This window comes from Xenopus laevis, chromosome 9_10L (assembly GCF_017654675.1).
Source record: "Xenopus laevis strain J_2021 chromosome 9_10L, Xenopus_laevis_v10.1, whole genome shotgun sequence".
NCBI classification, from domain to species: Eukaryota; Metazoa; Chordata; class Amphibia; order Anura; family Pipidae; genus Xenopus; species Xenopus laevis.
The window spans coordinates 95,064,390-95,088,395 of record NC_054387.1 but is presented as its reverse complement, the minus strand read 5'-3'; the positions used below and the strand labels follow the sequence as shown (position 1 = coordinate 95,088,395).

General features: G+C 38.8%; 1 protein-coding gene across 1 annotated transcript; it reads right to left on the bottom strand.

The window, feature by feature from the left end:
* Nucleotides 1-256: 256 nt before the first annotated feature.
* Nucleotides 257-22,048, bottom strand: mob4.L (MOB family member 4, phocein L homeolog). The gene is made up of 8 exons (XM_018236250.2): nucleotides 21,894-22,048; nucleotides 19,210-19,272; nucleotides 14,607-14,707; nucleotides 10,656-10,698; nucleotides 9,890-9,976; nucleotides 8,620-8,699; nucleotides 4,949-5,060; nucleotides 257-652 (listed from the first exon to the last, which is right to left on the bottom strand). The coding sequence occupies exons 1-8, from the start codon at nucleotides 21,951-21,953 to the stop codon at nucleotides 527-529; spliced, it is 672 nt and encodes a 223-aa protein (XP_018091739.1). The 5' UTR covers nucleotides 21,954-22,048; the 3' UTR covers nucleotides 257-526.
* Nucleotides 22,049-24,006: the final 1,958 nt, after the last annotated feature.

Here is a 24,006-nt window from a genome sequence, read left to right as displayed (position 1 = left end):
CTGTGGGGCAGGCCTGGGTCTATAAATAGAGGATGAACGTGGGTTGGGAGGGGCGGATTAGGAAATTCTCGACCCGCATACCACTACTGTACACCATTTAATAGTCACCCAGCTGTTGGTATTTTCGTTTCTGTGTTGGTACGTTTTTGTACTTTACACCCAGCTTTCAGTTAGCTTTATGCACAACATGCTGAAGTGCAATGTTTGCATGCATTAAAAAAAATAGTAATTTGTAGATTGCAGATGATAACTGGACAACAATGAAAAAAATTTATTAACAGGATTTATAAACAGATACAGCTCGTTTCTTAAAATCCATATCACATTGATGAATAATAGTCGAATAACTTAATGGTGTTCCTCATTTCAAAACAGCGCACAAAGCATACTGAATCCATATTAACAAAGAAGCTATAAGGATACATGATTGAAGATTCTAAAATGATATATATATATATATATACACACAGTACATAACTGTTAGTATGTTCCTCATTGTGGATTACTTTCTTTGCAGTTTATTTCATCATGCTTCACTCTCTCCAGCAACTGAATTTTGCTCTTCTAATATTGGCACAATCAGATTATCCTTGGACATCAAGTTATATTTCATCACAAATTTAGTGAACCGTTGACACAGAAAAGTCTCATTCTACGGGATTAAAGAAAACATTTTATCAATAGGATTACTGCTACTAGAAGTGTGGTGAGAAATAATGCATACATTAATTGTATAACTTAACTAGTGTATTATATACGGAGTTTTTAATCTAGCCATACAACTACACATATTTGGTATATTCTTCTATAATACACAAGAGCCAAGAGTATCTTGTTATAATCAAAGCTTAGTGATTTCATCTCTGTCACACGACTCACAAACTTGTGTATTATAATAAAGTAGCCCCTGTTGCAAAATATGAGGATATCAGAATTCACCTTGGCGTTCCATGACCTGTGGCCTCTTGTTTTTATATGGTCATGGAACTCCTAGGTAACTTAAATATCCTTATATTTTACAAGAAGGGGTACTTTATTCACTATATAACAAAAATTTTATTATATTCTTTACAACCATATTATTACAGAAGTCAATGTTTATACAAATTCTGGTATAATACAAAAAATTAAAAAAATTAGGAGAAATAAAATTAGGAAATTCCCTTGAAGTCAAAAATCTCAAATGGTAAAAGACTACTTAGCAAAAAAAAAAAACAGGATAAGATTTATGAAGAAAGCACACAATATAAACTCATTTAATTTTAAGATGGAAGCAATGATGTTTGCAAAAAAACAAAAATGAAAAATTGCTTTCATTGTTTGTTTTGGTCTTCGTTTTTGAAATTATCAGTTCTATTATGCCTCTTTGAATCTGTAACTGAACCCTACAGATATATCTAAAGATATTTCCTAAGCTTTGTAGTTATTCATATTTTATCACTTTTCATTTAGTCTGTGATTTAAACCCCTCTCTGAGTGCTAAGATAAACAAGACCCTTGCGACTAAATCATTTAAATTCCAAACTGGCAAGCAGCACACAAAAAAGTGATGTTATTTGAGTGAAAGAATAATCCACATCATATTGTCTCAAGTGCTTCCAATTACCATGTATTCATACAATGGCACACTCCAGGTAAATGTGCACACTAATGTTACATATTCTTCTGTTTGTTGTATTCTAACATAATGTCCTTTAATGGAGTGCAGGAGCTGTATGTGCCTAGGGAACACGTAAAGGGAAGGCAGGAACAGGATGATTAGGGCGATGATTCAGACTGGAACAGGTGCAGAACAGGACAGAGAGGGCGAATATCAGGACTGGACTAGACTGTACGTAGAGGGCGACAACTGAGGAGAGGAAAGACTGGATGGAACAGGACGGCGAAGGCGCAGATCAGATCACACTGGGGATAGAGTGCAGAAGGAGAGGATGGGAGCATAAAGGCTGAAAAGCAGGACAGGAAAGCTGGAGATTACGTGAGGAGAAGGGCAGGATAGTGAGAGGACTGATGCAGAGCGAGACGAGGGAAGCTATAGACAGGGTACAGGTCAGAACAGGATGCAGGAACCAGATCAGAACAGGATGCAAGGTCAGATCAAGGTCAAGGCAGGGTTAAAGGACATGTAAATCCTAAATTTTCCTACAATCTCCCCCACCAAAATGGCATTATTTCTACTTCATACATCCCCTCTGTTTGCTAGTGCCATCACATTTTTCTAAAACAAACAGCAGCTTTCACCCGGGGGCTATTTTCCCTCTGACACATCATCAGTGCATTTATATCTGCAAACAGCACATATGCAATGTAAAGTTCATGCAATTAAAGAATGCAGATGAACACAGGCAGAATTTACTATGATGACAAGTCCTGCTTGGATGGGCACTGTAATGACTACTCTGAGCTCAGGAGAGGGGGTTAGGATTTAAAAATAGGAGCAGACAGCTAGAGCAGAGTTTCTATGGGAACCAGCAATGCCATCTCTTCATTAGTTGCTAGACTGGGGGGGGGGGTGTTTATTAATCTGAATTGAGAAGAACTGAGCATGCTCATGAGCCAACAGCCAAAGGAAATTCCCGAGGGAGGGGGCTGAGTGGGTTAGAGTAGTAGACGGAATCCTAGGTGATTAAGGGGATGCTGCAGCTTTAATGTTAACCTTTGAACAACCAGAGTGGCAGGTATTTAGAAATTTCAAAGAAGCTCTTCAATGATTACATTTTTGTGTGTGGGGGGGGGGTTTACATGTCCTTTAAGGCAAAGAAAGATCAAGGTTTAAAGCAGGACCGGAGCAGAACTGGAAGGGGAAGGTAAGGCAGATCAAGACAAGGTTCAGAACCATGCTGAGAAGACAGGGAAGGGTTCAGACAATCCAAAATCGAATATATATAAACCCCCAAAGAGGGAATACGTATAAGAAGCCATCAGCGCCTGTGGCAACAGAAATAGAAAACAAACATAGCGCAATACATTTGCAATGTAAAATATCACCCCGTGCATGCACTGGATGTTAAGTGGATGTGTTTTCCCCTTCTCCTTCGGGTGACTGTTAATGAGTAAAAGTGGCAATACAGCTGAACAGAGGGACGGAAGAGTGCTTTTCCTGTGAAAATGGGATATGTTCCAGGGATGCAGATGCCTCCACCTTCTATATAAAATGCCCCACCAGGCCACAATACAACAACCCGGCTCCAAATATATGTACAAAAAGAAATATATATAGCAACATATAAGAAATATATTCTTATATGTTGCTAAAAATATATTTCTTTTTGTACACATATTTGGAGCCGGGTTGTTGTATTGTGGCCTGGTGGGGTATCAAGCTAGAGAGGTGATGAAAAGGAGATGTGGGAGAGAAATATACCGCCTACATTATAATGCACAGAAGATCGAGAGTTGTATGCGCTAAACAGGAAGTGAAGACGCTGGAACGCACAAGCTGGAACGCATAAACCGGAAGTGAAAGCGGAAATCAAACGAACACGCTGGAATGGGCTTTAAAAGGAAGGATACAAACAAATATGGTAGAGACGCCACTGAGGAAGCTGGTAACACCCAGCGAAACGCGTTAGGCATAGTTTGGGGGACACAATAACCTAGACCAAGGCACCTGGAGTGAGCAGACAAGAATTTTGGAGCGAGCTGGCAGGACTGCCCCTGGGGACCCCAGAAAAACTGTTTTTTGGACTCAATGCGCAAAAACCCGAAAGGGAAATGTGAGTGTGAATTTTAATTGTTTTTAATTATGTTTTAAATAAACGGTGTTACACTATTATCGGTTTGTATTCCTACTTTGGGAACTTGGAAGGAGTTGTGAACGCCGGAGGAGAAACCTGAGAGAGCTTCATGTTAAACGCATCATACCACGGCAGTGGTTTGTAAGTAGGCATTTTATATAGAAGGTGGAGGCATCTGCATCCCTGGAACATATCCCATTTTCACAGGAAAAGCACTCTTCCGTCCCTCTGTTCACCTGTATTGCCACTTTTACTCATTAACAGTCACCCGAAGGAGAAGGGGAAAACACATCCACTTAACATCCAGTGCATGCACGGGGTGATATTTTACATTGCAAACGTATTGCGCTATGTTTGTTTTCTATTTCTGTTGCCACAGGCGCTGATCGCTTCTTATACGTATTCCCTCTTTGGGGGTTTATATATATTTGATTTTGGATTCATATACAGTTGAGAGACTGTGAAGGGGTCGGCAAGAAATAATCTAAGAGACTGATATTTTGTATTGGGCTGCATTTTGTAAGCTATATTGTTTTTAAGGGTTCAGACAAGGCTGAATAGGAAGGAGGCCAAAACAGGAACCCTTAGCTAGCGACAATGCCGCATAGGATGGGAACCAATGCTCTGGCAAGAAGTGTTTGGAGGGCTGGTCTTATATAGGGCAGAGTCAACCCAATCAGGCTGCTGCTGGGCTGGGGCTGCAGAGACCAGGTAACATATAGTGAGCAATCTTACAGGCTGCTCACCTGGCCCAATGGTTAAGGCATCGAGCCAGAAACCAAAAGGTCCCTGGCTCGAATCCCAGCAGAGCCTGACACTGCCTATTTCAGTTTGATTGGCTACTGCATGGCTAAGCAGAAACTTGATTATATAAACTCTTATTTGAGACTGAAGGAAACAAGCAGCTTGTACCAGTATATTTCATATTCTTTCAATATGAAAAAAAAAAAAGTCAGTCAGTTTTAATTAGGAGAACCCTTTAATGTGTAAAAAACGTGTTCTTTTGGTGCTACTGGTACTTATAGGTACTGGTACATATAGTAAAGGATTTTTTTCAGCTTTTACAAATAAACAACAACAACTTCAGGTGTTTTTTTTATCCTATCTTTGGATCAGCTGAAGCCTAGGTAAAATGTTTGTTGAATATAACAGATGAAAAAGAAATATGCCCACTTATAACACAAAAAAGCACAATTTTACATTTCCATTACCTCATACTCATCAAATATTTGACGATGATGAAAGTAAGCATGTGAAAATATTCTGTAAATTCTGCGGCACACTGATCCAAGTTTAGCTACTGATGACTCCTTTATGCTAACCCTAAAAAAAAGTTTTTTTAAAAAAAAAAGCAGTAAATATAAACACATTTCTTGGCAAATCATTATCTACTATTAGTAAGAGAGCATTTATTAAGTAATATGGTGTCTCAGATTTTTCGGAGATGAATATCAAACAAAAAGAGAAACAAGATCCCCACACCTGCGGTGCACAGAGTGATACAAGTTTGTGTTACTAAGCATATACTCCTTCAAGTGGTTTAGTGTAGTATTGTAATACTGTAGAATACTTTGCCAGTCTGTTGTTCCCCATGAATGGCTTATAGGCTCAACTGCCTGTACTACCCCACAAACTCTCTAGTATGTTTCCCCCAAGTTTAAACCTTGCTGCCTGGCTTCAGCCACACCATCAAATCTGAACTTAATTCATATGTGTGTGTTGTTATGCATGGAAATGTGCCTGTCCTGTAGTGATGAGCGGGTTGAAAAAAACTCGGGCTCAACCCGAACCCACCCATGACCCGCAAGAGGAGCAGCAAGGTTAGGCCAAACTCGCCCCACAGGTATTGGGGGGGGCCCACACATCACTACTGCAGTGCCCTGTGATTGGACTTGATCTCTACTTAACCCTTTTGTTACAAGACTACTGGATTTTGTCTGTATTGCCTACCTTACCAGTTGTCAGTACCCAACTAACCTGTCTTGATTGTCACCCAGTACCTGCCTCCTCCTTAGTGACTTACTAACCTATCCGAATGGCCTCTGACAACATTAATTACAGAAGGCCTTAAAGGAGAATTCAACCCTGTATTAAAACCCCCCCCCCCCCGGGGAGATGCCCCATACTTTATACTTACCCCTCGGCGCAGATTCTGCCAGCGGAGTTCCACGCATCCATCTTCCGGGTCCTCGGTAAGCTGACTGGGAGATCGGCAATTTCCGTCCAATTCGGCGCATGTGCAGTTGTCGCAAACGGGCAAACTGCTCCAACTGCACATGAGCCGACATACCAATCTCCCAGTCAGCTTACCGAGGACCCAGAAGATGGATACGTGGAACTCCTCTGGCAGAATCTGCACCGAGGGGTAAGTATAAAGTATGGGGTAGTTAGCAGTTAGCCTGGGGGGGGAGGAGGGAGGGAGGTTTACCTGGGGTGGGAGGGTACGGGTTTTTTTTTTATACAAGGTTAAATTCTCCTTTAAGGACTGGACAATTGATGTGTCAATTACAGAGGAGCAGTACTGATGGGTGTAAATGCTATTCAGCACAGGTTTGTAGCATGACCTGCTTGTGGACCACAGGTGTGGGCATCAAGCACTTGATCAGGTAATGTTTTTCTTTACTCAAACCAAAGCACATAGTGATTTCTGTGCTAAAGCCTCACAGAACTTTATGGCGTTACACCTGTCACAGGTTGTAGTGTATGTCAGGTTAAAAGAGATGTTCACCTTCCAATACTTTTTCATTCAGCAGTTTCAGTTCAGTTGTTTTCAGACAGTTCAACAGAAGTAAAGACTTTTTTCAATTACCTATTTGTGACCATTTTTCTAATATTGAAGTTCAAAGTTTAATTTTTCACCTTCTTATGTCTTTCTAAACAGCTCTGGGATGGGGGTCACCGACTCTATAACTGTTCTAAATAATAATTTATTTGATACATTTCTTATCTTTGGCCCTGCTGAGTAGAATCTGAGTTTCATTAAAGGCAGCTGTTATAACTGATCCAATAGTTGGTAATGTTTTACAGATGCTGCTGAGAAATGTATCAACTAATGTAGAAAATTGTAGCAGTTCAGAGTTTGCACTTGGATCACTGAGCTACTATTAGAATCAAATTGGGAGCAGAATCAGTAAATATTACTGGTAAGCATGCCGGAGACCTCTAGTGACCAAACAGTGGTAAAACCACAAACTCAATAATTTCTCCAAAGCATGCTATTAAGTAAAAAATATATATTTTATTCACATCAGTAGTTAAAAAACATGTATAGTATTCCCTCTAACGCCTAACGTGTTTCATGCTTACCCAGCACTTAGTCATAGGCAGAATCTGCAGGATTCTGCCTATGACTAAGTGCTGGGTAAGCATGAAACGCGTTAGGCGTTAGAGGGAATACTATACATGTTTTTTAACTACTGATGTGAATAAAATATATATTTTTTACTTAATAGCATGCTTTGGAGAAATTATTGAGTTTGTGGATCACTGAGCTGCCAGACTCAAAAAGAGGAACATTAAACTTCAATTCTGAAAATAGTCAAAACTGAAAAAAAAGTGTTTGGAAGGTAAAGGTGAACAGCTCCTTTAAGGCTGCCAGACTAAACTGAATCGGATTAAGACTGGTAATATAGATTTCTTGTTTGGTAATTAAATACAAGCCATTAACAGGTACATTTGACATTAGTAAAAAGTATTCACCCCTTGAAGCTTTTCATGCTTTATTACTAACTAACCAGCAAATATAATCTCAAACAGAATTGTGCATATTTATACAAATGTATTACAATCTATTAAATACACATCAAGTTCCCAACACACCACTAGGCTGCACGAATAGCTTCATAAATCGGTATACACCACATAACTATTTATTTGGGTTTTATTGGAAGAACAGGAGTGATTGCATGAACACTGTAAAGCACAGAGCAGCATTGTGACAAACATAAAGCCTATATACAATGACAAAATTGCTGAATGTTTATTTGTTCTTGACTCTCTTCCTTTAAATCTTAAACAAGGAAATTGTGACTTTTTTTCCCCCTTTTTACTCTTCCTTATTGTAATTTGTATTACTTCTCAAGTTGGCTGAATCCTTCATAAAAGATTTGGTATTTGGGCCAAACCCAAAATAGTGGATTTGGTGCATCCTTCCAAGAAACCGTAAGAAAAAAAAATTGAACGTGTTTTAAGTAATTAAAATATAAAGTACAGTTGTCCTACATTAGCACAATTGGTGTGTTTGACACACAACTACAGTTTATTTATAAATATAAATAAATTGCAAAAGGCATTGGTTACATAGCACATAATCTTTGAAGAATACAATAGGTTTAGATTCCTCTGTGAGATCTAAACCCACTGTATTCTACAGAGCTTATGTGCCCTATTTCCACTTAAATGGCTACGCCAGCGCAGGGCAACAGTACATTATATTGTAATTACAGGTATGGGATCAATTATCCGGAAACCTGTTATCCAGAAAGTTCCGAATGAGGTGAATGCCATCTCTCATAGACCCCCCCCTTTTAATCAAATAATTCACATTTTTAAAAATGATTTCCTTTTTCTCTGTAGTAATAAAACAGTAGCTTGTATTTGATCCCAAATAAGATATAATTAATCCTTATTGGAGTCAAAACAATCCTATTTAGTTTACTTAATGTTTAAATGATTTTTTTTTTAGCAGACAAGGTATGGAAAGATCCCTTATTCAGGAATTCCATGGTTCAGAGCATTCTGAATAACAGGTCCCATACCTGTACTTTAATTTTTATACGTACGTCTTTCAAAAGTGACTTCTTTAATTTAATATAGAATCGTGTTCATTATTTTTTTGTGGCTTCTTTAATTCAGTATAGAATATCATGTATTAACAACTTACCTGCTTGGAAAATATTTGTTACTATTCAAAAGACATGCAGCACCATCAAGTGTGTGTCTAGTGTAGTCTATTGCAGGACACTACAAAGATAAGATATACAAAAAAAATTTGATTAAGTAAATACACACAGAACATTTTACATAACCGTTTTAAAATGTATATAAATATAAAAGCAGTTACCAAATATTTTTATTAAGGATAACTTTGCAAAATAAACACATAAAAGATCTAATAAAAAAAAATGTATTCCTGATGTTGTTGCTCATTTAAAATTATCATTCCATATACTGGCAGCGTCCAGATGGGTTACGGCTCCATTAGGAGACTCTGGATGTACTCTCAGAAATATGGACCCTTTGGGATACAAATAAATCTACCATAGATGCCCCAATAGATTGAAATTATAACAAAGGAAATTATCCATATTTTGCTTAAACCATTTGAATACAGTACTGGTAACTTATATTGTATGTGAACTAACACTTTTATGGAAAAAATTTATAAATGTTACATTTTGCCTTATTCCTTTTTTTTTTCTCTACCTTTTATTTTATTTTATTTTGATTATAGTTTTGTGCATTTGTTATTTGAATAAAGAGAAATTATATTAGAAAATTATCATTCCATTATTGCCAAACTAGAGCTTTCCTTGTTTCTTCTCTAAGGTTGGCCATACACAGGCAATTTCGGCTGCCAATTCAGCAGCTTCTCTGACCATGCTTGGGTCCTATCTGACCGTTATCTGGCCAAATAAACTGCCAGATAGCCATCATGTAGGTCTGAAAATTGACAGATGAGAACCGCATCAATGCATGTTTGTTATGGTTGATTAAAAAAAGGATGGAGTTGCCGTTTTGGGTTATACATGGATATGCATCTTACACCAATCATGTTAATGATCTATGGATATATGTTTTGTTTCTAAAAAATAGATAAAACTTGAACTTATAGGAATAGGATGACCCTACATATGTTCCCAGTGGCGAAAGCCTGCAATTTCCAAGTTCTATAACTAACACAACACATTGAATATCTCTAGTAGATCTTCTAGTTTTCTTTCCATTTAGTTTATTTTTCTTTATATTTTTGTACAGCATAAGCAAAAATAACAGACTTTTTTGCCCATGGACTGATGTTTGTATTACAGGATTTTCAACTGGCTTTTTTAAGACTCCTGTGTGCCCAAGCTTGCATAGATATTTTACAATGTGATATATATGGAGAGATGAATGATAATGTACAGCTTTTTTTTTATATACACATGCCTTACCTCTTTTGGTGTCTTATGAGCTGCACAAAGAAATATCCATTGTTCCGTAGCAGTCATTTGAGTACAAGTATCAGGGTGGCATTCAGTCTGAAAGAAAACAGCGTACATGACATTGAAAAGCTCTTAGCAAGTGTTTTCTGGTCTGGGAGATTAAAGGAAAACTAAACCCCAAGGCCGAGGACACACAGAGCTTTGGTCAAGTCAAGTGGATTTTATAGTCATTTCAGCCATATACAGTAAATAAAGTACATAGTTGTGTGTGCCTTCTTGGAGCAGACAGAGAGACGGCAGGATTTTGTCAGGCTGGGAAAGAGAATCAAGGGGGAGGGACTTGGGCTGCTATTGCAGGGTTTCTGGACTGAACCTGAAAGGTCTGCTACAAACTACACTAACTTACATTTTTTAACATATAAAATCATATTAGGCTAAGTAAAAAATTAAATATGTATATGTCCCCTTTAAACTGATTCTAAAGTAAAAAAAACAAAATAGATTTTCCTGTTCTCCACACAAAAAAAATACAAAATACATGCCCAAACTTATTAGCTTTAAAAAAAATTCACCATTTCAGATTTAAAGGCAGCCAGATCATCATTATGAACATCTGTCAGGTGAGAGGAAACAGTGAAAAAATGTAAAACACAAATTATGAAAATGCTTATTTGTGTGGGGAACCCAGGAATTAATTGACTTTAGAGCCCCTCTTCCAAAAAAGAACAGTCATATTTAAAAAACAAGTAATGAGGTCCGAAACCTGAGTTATTACCTGAAGCTTGACAGCAAGTCCATTAAGTTCAAGACAAAACTGCCTAAAAAGTAGACAAACATAAAAAAAAAAAAAAAGTGAAATTCACTATTACTCCAGTTAGGAACAAAAGTTATTTTTTTTAGCCAAACAAGCTATTTAAATACTTCTTTAAAAAGCAATATCCAACTTTTAGAATTCATATTTACAACTTCAGCTTCAACTGAGCTTCTCTCTTAGTGAAAAAAATAAAATTATTGTTCCATATCATTTTAAAATTGCTTTTGCTTATTCAAACACAGGTTAAATTCCAAACATAGGGGGTTATTTATCAAAGGTCCAGTGTCAAGAGTATTTTTTACCTTGAATGAACTCAAAAACTCAAATGGTATCTTATTTAAGAAAAAACTGGTGAAAATCCAAATTTGCGAGTTTTAATCCCGCAACCCAAAAACTCGACAATGTGTTTTCAGCAAAAAAAACAAACAAACCTCGAATCATTCGAGTTTTCAGGCAAAACCCTCTGAAAAAAACCATCAAACAGTTTGTTAACCTCTTCAAATGGTTCAAGGAGCCTCTTCTATTGACTCCTACATGACCTCGACAGGTTTAAGGTGTTGTATTTTTGGATTCAAGCTATTTCCAGCTCAGGGGTATAATAAATCTCACATTCAAGTTTTTTTTTTTTTTCCGAACACGAAAATGTGAGTTTTACTAAAAGAGACCACTCGAAAACTCAAATTTTTGTGGAAAAAACAACTTGAACCTTAATAAATCTGCCCCATAATATAAGCTGTTATTATCTAGGCTAATGTCACACTAGCCCTCCATACATCGGTGCTGTATAAGTACCACTGTCTGACCCTAGCACCCATAATAAGATATTTTGTTTAAAACAGGGGACCAGTAAATGCTGCCTGATTGGTTCCTATAGGTGATCAGACCAGTAGCCTATTCAGTCCCTCTTCTATTCATATTGCCAGGGTAAATAATACAATAGCAACTGAAATACCAAACTAGTGAGCTGCTGTATAAAAAGCTAGATAAATGAAAAATCATAAAAAATGAAGACTTTTCAAGATGCTAAGAATAGGGCATCACGACATACTAAAAGTGAATTACCCTTTTAACTTCATATGTTAAATTTCAACAGTTTTCTAACAGGGATCTCTCACGGTAATATTTTATTTTCAGGGGTCTTTAATCTCAAATACAAAATTTCTTATAATGAAAGTATATTTAAATGAAAACAATTTTCCAGTATAGAATAAACATTGTCCAAGGGGATGTTCACCTTCGGACAATAGTCTGAATTGAAACAGTTAAGATGGCCATAGACTCAAAGATCCGCTCGTTTGGCGACATCGCCAAACGAGCGGATCTTTCCCCGATATGCCACTAACTGCATGGCTATATCGGGGGGTAATTCGAACTTTCGGCCATATGGCCGAACGATCGAATTACGATGCGCCAAGGGGCTCCGACGGGTCGGTCGGGTAAAAATCCAACCTTCCCGATCGATATCGTGGCCAGATATCGATCGGGAAGACCCGTCGGAAGCCCCCATACACGGGCAGATAAGCTGTCAAATCGGTCCAAACGACCGATATCGGCAGCTTTATCTGCCCGTGCATAGCCACCATAACTGTCAGAAAAAAACATTATCTGAAAGCAGTGATGTAACTAGATATAACTGGGCCCCACAGCTAATTATTTTTCAGGCCCCCAAAATGTCTAGCAGTTGACCTGTTTTACCAATATTTATTGAAATTGTATATGAATTGGGGCCTCAGTCTGCTTCCTCTAGTTACGGCCCTGTCTGAAAATCTCTCTGCTGTCTCCTCAAGCAGGGGATTGAGGAGACTGTGTGACATGCATGAAGTCAAATAATGAAGTTTGGGACTGAGTCTGTACTGCATATGCCTTTACTCTCCATCTTCATTTGCATTTCATTGATCTGATTGGCAAAATGATAAAAAAATATGCAAATGAAGCAGAATAGATGGGACATGCAAAGCTCCAGTTAAGCCCTATAATTCCTTATTTGGCTTCCTGCACATCATACAATCAGTGGTGTCAGGATCCTGGCCTGAGGAGAGAGCAGAGAGTTTTAGCATAACTGATCCACAGGTTATATGGTATGTGTCTTCAAAACATAAGATTTCAAATAATAAAAAGATGATTTCAATTTTTTTTTTCTGACAGACGCAATTCAAATTATTGTCCAACGGTGAACATCCCCTTCTATAATTTTTAAGTTACTGAAAATGTATATTGCTACTAAAATGTAGAAAAAACGCCAATACCTTGGTATGCTGCAACAGGGGTAATCCCAATGTATTCCATAGTGCTGCCAGACACTGCAGTTACAATCATCACTGAGGAAGGGACCGGTGTTCCAGAAACGTTTGATTGTGACTGCAGTGTCTGGCAGCACTATGGAATAAATTGGGATCACCACTGTTGCAGCATACCACGATATTGGCGTTTTTTCTACATTTGGATTCATTGCTGGCGTATGGCTAGGCCAGTGCCATTGCCTTTCATCCCTTAAACTGAACTTTTCTGGAACTATTGCTACTAAAAGCAGTATCTGTTCGTCCTGCCATGGAAGCAATATTGTAGAAGTTATTTCTCCAGCCAAGACTACACTTCCCACAATGCCTTGCAAGCTTCTGTCCTTTACAGAAAATGCATTGTATTAAAGGAGAACTAAACCCTTAAAATGAACTACAGCTAAAAATCCCATATTCTATATATTGAACTAATTGCACCAGCCTAAAGTTTCAGCTTGTCAATAGCAGCAATGATCCAGGACTTTAATCTTGTCACAGGGGGTTACCATCTTGGAAAGGGTCTGTGACACTCGCATGCTCAGTGGGCTCTGAGCAGCTGTTGAGAAGCTAAGCTGAGGGGTCGTCCAAATTATCAAGCAGAAAATGAGGTTGGCTTAATATAAACGGATGCTACAGGACTGATTATTCAATTCTGATGCTAGTTGCACGGGTTTCTGTGCTACCATGTAATAATTATCTGTATTAATTACTAATCAGTCTTTTTGACATTTATATTTTATGTGTACTGTATATTTTGAGTCAGCCCCTAAGCTTAGTAAATGACAGCAGCAGAGAGCATGTGCAGTGAATCAGCAGATCAGAAGATGGGGAGCTACTGGGGCATCTTTGGAGCCACGGATCTTTACTGCTAAAGGGCTATGGTTGCCTTGGGCTGGTAGAGAAGGCCAAAACATAATGTACAACATTTATAGCTTACTTTTTTAGTAAAGCTTTAGTTCTCCTTTAAAGGCTTGACTTCGGGGAAGCGGACTACTGCAGCTCTGCTTTATTGATACATGTAGCCTGTGCTAGTAGTGCAGAGATTAGCAAAGGACAGGGAAACACTTGCTTTCAATAGCAATACATTTTACAAAAGCATTTAAAATAAAACATTTGTCATTCAAAATTTAATTTGGGGTTTTAACCTCTTTACATAGCGGCAAAATAAAGTATTATTTACTGTTAAGTATTATAAATACATTTAGAAATATGATAATTCCAGCTTTGTGAATGTTTCAAAGTCCAATTAAAGGATCTAAACAAAAGAAAATGTAAACATAAGAAAGCTCCTATTTTTAGTGGTTTCAGAGATATTTTTGGCTCAAAAGCTTAATTTAGTTTTGGTGAACAAGACTTGATTGTTTCTCATCCATATGCAAAAATTACTACAAAAGTTTATATTTGACTTAAATTTTGAACTGCATATTGTGACAAGGACTTAAGAAAAAGGGTTGTCCAAAATAAATGCAACAATTAGTCCAAATACTAGGAAGCAAGTCAATTTGCTTAAGGTTAAGTAGAGAACATAAAATCTTTGGGTACACACCATACACAAAATTGCCTTGATTCCAGACATATATAATTAGGCATTTAAGCATTATATATGAGGCAATTATCTTAAATAATTAATACCTACCGGAGATGTTCATACTTCCATACACCTTCATCCTGCCCTTCGGGGGGATCCAAGATTTTGTCAATGTTAGAACAATCTGTCCTTATGTTTTGTTGTATGTACTGTAGAAAATTGAAAAAAAAATAAACCAAAGATTTCAAGATTTTTTTTTATTTATTTTTTTTACTACGTCTCTACTTTTTGTTTGTTCACTGTAATTTATTTCTGTAAAGTCTAAATTCTACTTTGTATCCCCTCTATGTCCAATATGCCTGGTGGGCAAAGAGAGTTACTTTAAGCAAAGGTCTGTGCTACTCAGAAATACAGTTATAATAAATTAAAAAAATCAGTTTTAAGTATCTTCACTGTAGCTACCTAACACCACACCACTTACCATAACACTGAAGTGGAAACCCTACACTACTCACAAAAGGTCCATAAAAACGCTTTACAAAATGACAAAACAATTAAGGGAAACATGCTATAAAACATTATAGAAGCTGTAAAATAAGCATTAATATATCATTTTTAAAACAATATTTTTCAGACTTTTGGCCCGCGACCTTCACTTTTGTGAATTTTTTTTCAAATTCCTAATATTTACTGTGAGGTATGTCTTTACTCCAATATGGATTATGTTCCATGCTCTGCACTCAAATAGGAATTTGTATCTATGTTCTTAAAATATTATTTAGAGGTTGCCCAATCCAGGATCACTATTTCATTTATTAGGATACAGAAAAAAATCCGGTAACCCACTTATTGGGAAAACCTATAATAGAAATATCCAACACTTCACAAAAATTAGTGAACCATATATTGACTGTGGCCCGTATTACAATAACGGCTAAATGGAAATTGGCAATTATCCCCTCCATTACGGAACTTCACAGGAAGCTAATCACTAATATGCACTTTGAGAGTTCTATTGCCCATATCCGAAACAGGACCCCCAAATTCTTGGCCATATGGGCTGCATATGAGTTTCTGGGGAAACTGGCTGAGCTGTGAGAAAAACCTAGTAAAAACTTACAAATAGGATAAGGTTGCCTCTTTGGCTTAGCATGGTGCAACAGGTGAGATTCATATAGAGATAAGGTGGTATGATTGGGCCAACATTCTGGCGAGATCTCCAGATTGGCAAGGATGAACACAAAGGCAGAATAAATAAAGGTAGACCAGTTAATTTTGTTTCATTTCTGTTTATTTGACATCACAGGATTTTACTCAAAAATGGATAATATAATATTTTAACAATGACATCATTGTGAATTGGAAAGGGACATGCAATTGATGTAAATATGACTGTATCCAATAAAAATTTACAAAAAATATATATATATTATTTAGATCTTATTTCTTGGGCACTGACATACAAGTTAAGGTCAATGTACATAATTTCTTTTTGAACATAGGTACCAATACATTTTAGGTTACAATCTTTATCATTCAAAATTGAGAGGAATTTTTCAAGGCTTGTCTACAGACTCCCTGCAGATATTGGCCCTGGTCCTAATTGAATACATAGTGTAGCTTTGTACATCACAGCGTAGCTTTGTTAAGGGATCACATTCAAGATTATGTTCTGAAGAATGGCGTTACAAGAAATAATCAGCATTAATCAACAAAAAAAGACTGCTTTCCAAGCCAAGGCCTGTTGGTATTAGTAAGGCTGTTTGTATGTGAAATGAAAAAAAAAAAGGATTATGTAAAAGAGAGTGGTTGTAAATGGAACATTCTGTACCTGGAAAACATTTCTTAGTGTTTTGTCACTTTTATTGAATTTGTTCATTAATGATGTGGGGGTGGGCATTGTAAGCAATGTATCTGTAATTGCCAAGAACACTATATAATAGACTGTACAGGTCAACCAATTCTTTTCAGAAAGTGTCATCCTTGCAGGGAGATCTGGACAAAATGGTAGACTGGGCAACTAAAGGTGGCCATACACGAAGAGATGAGGTGGGCAATATTAGGGCAATATCAGGCTGATCCGACGCGGGAGCGCATCAACGAACAGATGCGGCCGCGATCCAACGGGATTTTTAGTCCCGTCCAATCGACATTTGGCTGACTTTCAGCCAGATATCGATCGGGGAAGCACGTTGGAGGGCCCCATACACGGGCCAATAAACTTCCGGACTTGGTCTGTCAGCAGCTTTTATCGCCCGTGTATGGCCACCTTAAGTCATGCTTTCAGGATATGCAAGCCACTTATACCATCAATGGGGTTACGTTAGACACACTTATCTGTAGCAAGCAATGGCATTCAGCAATAGGAAGGGCCAGCAAGGTATTGTCTATATTAATAAGGGTATAGATTAACAGAATAGGGTCATACTCCCTCAGGGAGATCTGGCTCCCAGCAAGAATTCCCCTCTCCCGCAAGTGATTAAAGGGGAAGGAAACCTAGTCCCCGCACACCCCCCACCCCCCCTCCCGTTTGTTGCCCACCCTCCCTCCTCCCCCCTGGCCTACCCGTCCCGCTGGGCAAATGCCCCTAACTTGTTACTTACCCTTCTGCGCAGGTCCAGTCCAGGGAGTTCACAGACGACATCTTCTTCCACGCGATCTTCTTCCTGCTTTGAATGGCGTTTTGGCGCATGCGCAGTAGGATCATTTCGCCGGTACGGATCTACTGCGCATGCGCCAAAAGTCACCTGCATGCGCAGTAAATCGTACCGGCGAAATGATCCTACTGCGCATGCGCCGTTCAAAGCAGGAAGAAGATCTCGTGGAAGAAGATGTCGTCTGTGAACTCCCTGGACTGGACCTGCGCAGAAGGGTAAGTAACAAGTTAGGGGCATTTGCCCAGCGGGACGGGTAGGCCAGGGGGGAGGAGGGAGGGTGGGCAACAAACGGGAGGGGGGGTGGGGGTTTGCGCCGACTAGGTTTCCTTCCCCTTTAAGCACAAAACAATACTTGCCCCTTCACATTCGTTGGAATCACTGCAAATGAAACACATGCGGCAATCCCTGAAAATGTGGAAGGAGGTATTTCTGAACGATTACTTGGGATCTCTGCATGTAATTTGTTTTACAAACAGTGATTCCAACGAATGTGATGGGGCATATATTGTTGGGCGCTTCAGTGCCTGCAGGAGAGGAGATTTTTCACCATGCAATGAAGCACCCCACGTGACAGAACACTTACAAAGCACTGGAAAATCTCCATCTGAACAAAGCACTGGAAAATCTCCATCTGAAATATTCAGTTCAGTCTTGGTCTCCAAACCGAAAAGGATATTAAAGGAACAGTAACATCAAGAAATTTAAGTATTTTAAAGTAATGAAAATATCATGTACTGTTGGCCTGCGCTTGTAAAACGTATCTGTTTGCTTCAGAAACACTACTAGAGTCAATATAAACAAGCTGCTGTGTAGCAATGGCGGAAATTGAAAAAAGTCTATATGGCACAGGTTAAATAGTGGATAACAGATAACACCATTATGTGCTACAGAGCTTATCTACTGTGTAACCTGAACCTTTTCTCCTTTGAATGGCTGCCCCCATTGCTACACAGCAGCATATTTATATAAACAATAGTAATGTTTCTAAAGCAGATTTACCAGTGCAGGGCAACAATGAATTATATTTTTATTACTTTAAAACACTTATTTTTTGATGTTACATTTCCTTTAACATAATTTGAAGTCCAAAGGAAAGCGACGAATATCTCACTTATGAGGAAAGGTTGGCTATACTGAAGTTTGGCTTTGGTACATAAGGGGGTATATTACTACTTTGCATAAATATACAAGGGGATCACACAAACTTAATCTTAAAATGCAGAAAGTATTCCGTACAGTGAAGACTGGGGAACTGTGGAACTCTCTCAATGAGGCTGTTGCATTGACAGATTTATTAGATATAGTTATCGGTATCGGTAGCCAAAAGAAATTTTCTAACCTGTCCGTTCGTCTGAACGACCAATCGTCATGGCATGAAAAACGTTGGGACTTTCCACACACAGCCCGAAAAACGTACGAAATGGAGATTCGTGCAATCATATCTTTGCATCTATGGACAGTTTTAGCCAAATTGAGAGATGCTGCAGATGGGGTTTTTACCTTCCTCTAAACTTGCTAAACTTGTGTCTCTTAAGTTTTTCAACTTCATCTACTATGTTGCTATGGGGGAAGTGAGGAAAAGGGCAGGTGAAGGAGATAATTTTTGTGATTTTTAGAGAATCCGAAACCAGAAGGGTATGCTTAAAATGTACCCTTAATTTATAACATATATAACCATATGATACTAGGTGAAACATTAAGGTATATGTTCATTTTAAGCTTCCAGGCACAGATATGTACCTTATTGCATTCATACGATTTAAAGACTGATGAGCAGCTAAAAGAACGGAAGGCTTGGTCACAATAGACGCAAAAGTGTTCCTTGTCTTTTGACCCATGGCAACCAACTACATTTGCTTTTATTTAATTAACACCAATGCACCAGTAAATGGCACTGGTTTGTAAGTTGCTATAGCTTGAGTATACTTTGCAATACATTACCTTAGATTGTATCTCGTAGGATTGTCATATTATGGAAAAGTCTATCTTCCACATTACTATTAAAAATAAACCCCTCTGTGTATGAAAAAAAATATCTGTTAACCAGGCCTTACCTGCTGAACTGCTAATGTACTATCCATTTCCTCAAAGGATTCATCTGGCCAGTTGTAAAAATCCTAAAATGCAATATATAGGAAATATAGATTAATTTATAATTTCAAACGTGACAAAGTGCAAAAAACAATACTTTACAGCATTTGTGCATACCTCTGTAAAGTGTAGCTGTAATAGTTATATTTTTCTTAAAGAGGTTGTTCACCTTGTTCATTAACTTTTAGTATGATGTTGAGAGTAATTTTCTGAGACAATTTGCAATTGGGTTTTATATTTTATTATTTGTTTTTTGAGTTACTTAGCTTTTTATTCAACAGGTCTCCAGTTTGCAATTTCAGCAATCTGGTTGCTAGGGTTCAAAATACCCTAGCAACACTGATTTGAAAAAAAGACTGGAATATGAATAGGAGAGGGCCTGAATAGAAAGACGAACAATAAAAAGTAGCAAAAACCATAAATGTGCAGCCTTACAGAGCATTTGTTCTTAGAAGGGGTCAGTGACCCCATTTAAAAGCTGGAAAGGGTTAGAATAAGATGGCAAATAATTAAAGAACTATAGAAAAAAATCAAGGCCAATTGGAAGGTTGCGTAGAATTAGCCATTCTATAACATACCAAAAGTGAACCACCCCTTTAGCTTTGCAATTCAAAAGTGTGATTATTATACATCTAGTCTAAGGCTGTGCAGATTTTAGGCCCCTGCCATTATAACAGTTGTAGTGTTGGGTAGTTAGTTTTTAGATTTAAAATAAATAAATATTGGAGAGGATGGAATTATAGCATGCCCCACATATTAAACCTGGGACTACATGATTACATAGTATGGGAGAAATACACACTTAGGAAACATTGCAAAGAAGAAGCCATAGATGTCATAAAGCCAGTCCTATGAACACATCAATTGGCATGCACATGTTATCTGTAGCCAAGGGTGTGTGTGAGACAACATGTCTATAAATCGCAGTGTAGAATGCATACAGCCACTAAAGAGGCATATTTGTCACAACCAGTTTTTCCACGTGACTGTGTAATAACAGGTCTAGCCTAGACAAATAAATAAATGGAGCACAAAAAACTATTCTATCCAACATAAACCTATAGATAAAAGCAATATTTGCACATATGTACTTTGAACACTCCAGCTTCCCATACAGCCAGGGTTGCCAGGTTTCCAGCCAAATTGGGCTACTAATTTATAGGGGAAGGAAACCTAGTTGGCGCAAAAACCCTCCCCCCCATGTGTTGCCCACCCTCCCTCCTCCCCCCTGGCCTACCCGTCCTGCTGGGCAAATGCCCCTAACTTGTTACTTACCCTTCTGCGCAGGTCCAGTCCAGGGAGTTCACAGGCGACATCTTCTTCCACGCGATCTTCTTCCTGCTTTGACTGGCGCATGCGTAGTAGGAGCATTTCGCCGGTACGATCTACTGCACATGCGCCAAAACTACATCATGACTTTTGGCGCATGCGCAGTAGATCCGCACCGGCGAAATACTCCTACTGCGCATGCGCCAAAACGCCGTTCAAAGCAGGAAGAAGATCGCGTGGAAGAAGATGTCGTCTGTGAACTCCCTGGACTGGACCTGCGCAGAAGGGTAAGTAACAAGTTAGGGGCATTTGCCCAGCGGGACGGGTAGGCCAGGGGGGAGGAGGGAGGGTGGGCAACACACAGGAGGGGGGAGGGTTTTTGTGCCAACTAGGTTTCCTTCCCCTTTAAAGCCCAAGTGGGTTTTGAAAGTACAAACTAGCCAAGGTACGGATTTGGGCTACTTTTTGGCCCATTGGCTGGTTTGTACTTTGGAAACCAGCCAAAGTTTCTTGCCCTGTGCCAAGCCTGCTGTACCCAGTGCACGTTGTGTAATGTCGTTTTTGTTTAACAATATGCCGACTGCCAAGTTTAATGTAAGGCTACAATTCCCAGCATGCTATGGGACTAAGTTGGAAGTTAGCAGATTTTGGGCTCTGAACCCCAGTATCCCGTCACTCTTAAGCATTCTAGCATTTTCCATTGACTTTCCTCAATTACAGACAATTTGGGGGGCAAAAATCTGCTGCCCACCAAAATGACTAGAGGTTAACCTGTTTTCCCAATATGTATTTATTATGGGGCTCCTATACCTCCTGGGCCCCCTTCTGTAGTTAAACACCCGGTGTGACAAATCTGTGGCATTTTGCTTCATGGAAAAATATGGGAAACCGTGAACATTTGAAAAAAGGCATATTTTCACATATATTCAATCATTTTTTAGACTTTTTTTATTCCAACAATTGTGATATTTTTGGGCTACTTTTGAAGTGCCTCTTGGCTAGTTTTGGGCTGGTTTTGAAAACACAACCCTACATACAGCGTATAGGCCCTGTAGACAGAGAGGGCTTCTATCCTCTGTACAACTATTACACAGTACTCTAAAATCATATAAAATATATAAATCAACCTCTTCTTACGGATTACTTAAACCTCCAAAATGTATCTACCATTCATTTTGTACCACAAGTATTCGCAAACGCAGGGGCAAAGGGGATAAACATGTAAACACAGCGCTAACGACACGAACATCCGGGCCTTAACTCGACACAGACACTCCTGCAGGCTCGCCTCCACACTCACACACACACATTCCACCCGAGCGCTTGTATTTTATCTTCAGCGGCAAAAACGTTCGTCGTTGACAAGCGCACTCGTTACCTGAGCCTTGGTGCCCGGTCTGTTTCTCCTCAGCACTGCCGTACCCTCCGCCATGACCATAGTGACAGGGGAGAGCTATAGGAAGTACCCGTATGCGGATGCGGGATGTAGTCGTGAGACGAGTCCCCGCCCCCAGAGTGATCCTACTGAGGGAGTATGGCATTCAACGTCAACCAAGTGTTTTTGGGATGATTTTTGGAGCTCCTCATAGAGGAATGGAGGCCTATTCCTGAGAAAAATACGTTTGCTCTAAAATGCCTCAATTTTATCGGTATTTATAATAGTTCCAATTGCAATTTTGTGTCTGTGGCGTGCTATCTTTATAAGCAATTGACTGTCAATGCGGGAAGTAAAATGTATCCTTTTACCAGCACTTCTAAAAGATTATGAAGAACGAGCAGGGTTGCCAGGTCTAATTTTCAAAACCAGCCAAAGTCAGCTACAAAACCAGCCCAAAACTAGCCAAGAGGCACTTCAAAAGTAGCCCAAAAATAGCCCAATATGTAAAGTGAAAAAAAAAGTCTATAAAAATAAATGAATAGGTGTGAAAATATGGCTTTTTCAAATTTTCACAAATTTGCTAATTTTTCCATGAAGCAAAATGGGACAGATGAGCCCATCACTAGGAGCGTAACTACTGAGGGGGGCCCAGGAGGCCCGAATTTAAATACAATTTCAACAAATATTGGTAAAACAGGTCACTGGCCAGCAGATTTTTGCCTGAAAGTCACCAGAAAATGCGAGAATGCTTAAGAGTGACGGGAGACTGGGTAAATCTGGTAACTACAATCAATATACAATGGTACCTGAATACCCTTGAGGCTCAATTCTCGTATCCCAACACCTTGCTTCCATCCAAAGCAGTCAATCCGTAAATCCAATATATAGGTGTGGATACAAAAAAGCGCAGAAGTACTGCGGCAAAAAGTGCCTTTGTTCCCAAAAACACGTCATGTTTCGAACTAACTGCTCTTTATCAAGTACCGCTCTTAATACACTTGATAAAGAGCGGATAGCTCGAAACATGTTGTGTTTTTGTGAATAAAAGCACTTTTTGCAGCAGTACTTTTCCTCTTTTTTTATATACACCTGTACATTGGATTTACAGATAAATCTGGTAACTCCCGACTTCTACACAAGTCAGTACCATTGCATGCTGGGTATTGTAGTCTTAGATTAAACTTGGCAATCTGCAAATTGTTAAACAAACACTACATTACCTAATAGGCACAGGTTTGGCACATTAGGGCAATATAAAACTTTGACAAACCAGCCAAAAGCCCAAAAAGTAGCCCAAATCCATACCTTGGCTAGTTTGTTCTTACTAAACCTGCATGGACTTTAATTTAGTAGCCCAATTTGGCTGGAAACCCTCCAACCTGACAACCCTGAGAACAAGGGATGAACGGGGTTCAGGCCTGGACTGACAAAATGTAAATTAATAGCAACTTTTCAGTAGGTCATAATTATATATATATTGTTTTTAAATTTGTTGCCTTCTTTTTGTGCCAATTTCTAGCTCTCAAGGGGAGGTGGGTCACTGATTCCTACATTCACAAAAAAAACGATTGCTCTTTGAGGCTACGCTTTTATTGTTATTGCTACTTTTGTTGCATAGCTTTTTATTACATTCCCCTACTATTTCTATTCTAGTCTCTCATTCAAGCTACTGCCTGGTTGCTAGGATATATTGAACCCTAGCAACCAGATAGCTGCCTAAATTACAAACTGGAGAGTTGTTGAACAAAAAAGTTAAATCTTTTTTTTTAAAAATGAAGACCAGTTAAAAGCTAAGGGTGAGCATTAACCTTGCCACTCAAATGTGCAGGGTTTGGTGGAAAGTGGGCAGATCTGGGTGTTTCAAGTTGTTACTGGGCATTCTGGACCACTCTCAAGTGTGCCAAAACCATTGAGGTTGCCAATACGGGTGTGATATCCTCTGTGTTTGGAGTCACTAAATGTAATGGTTACATATAGGACTAATGACCCCACCTAATCTTGTAGGCAATAATGTATAGTATATGGTGCTGGTTTTACTTTGGGCTAAAAATAATACTGGGGGTCATATATAAACTCTGGCCAAATTTGCACCTGGGCAGTAACCCATAGCAAC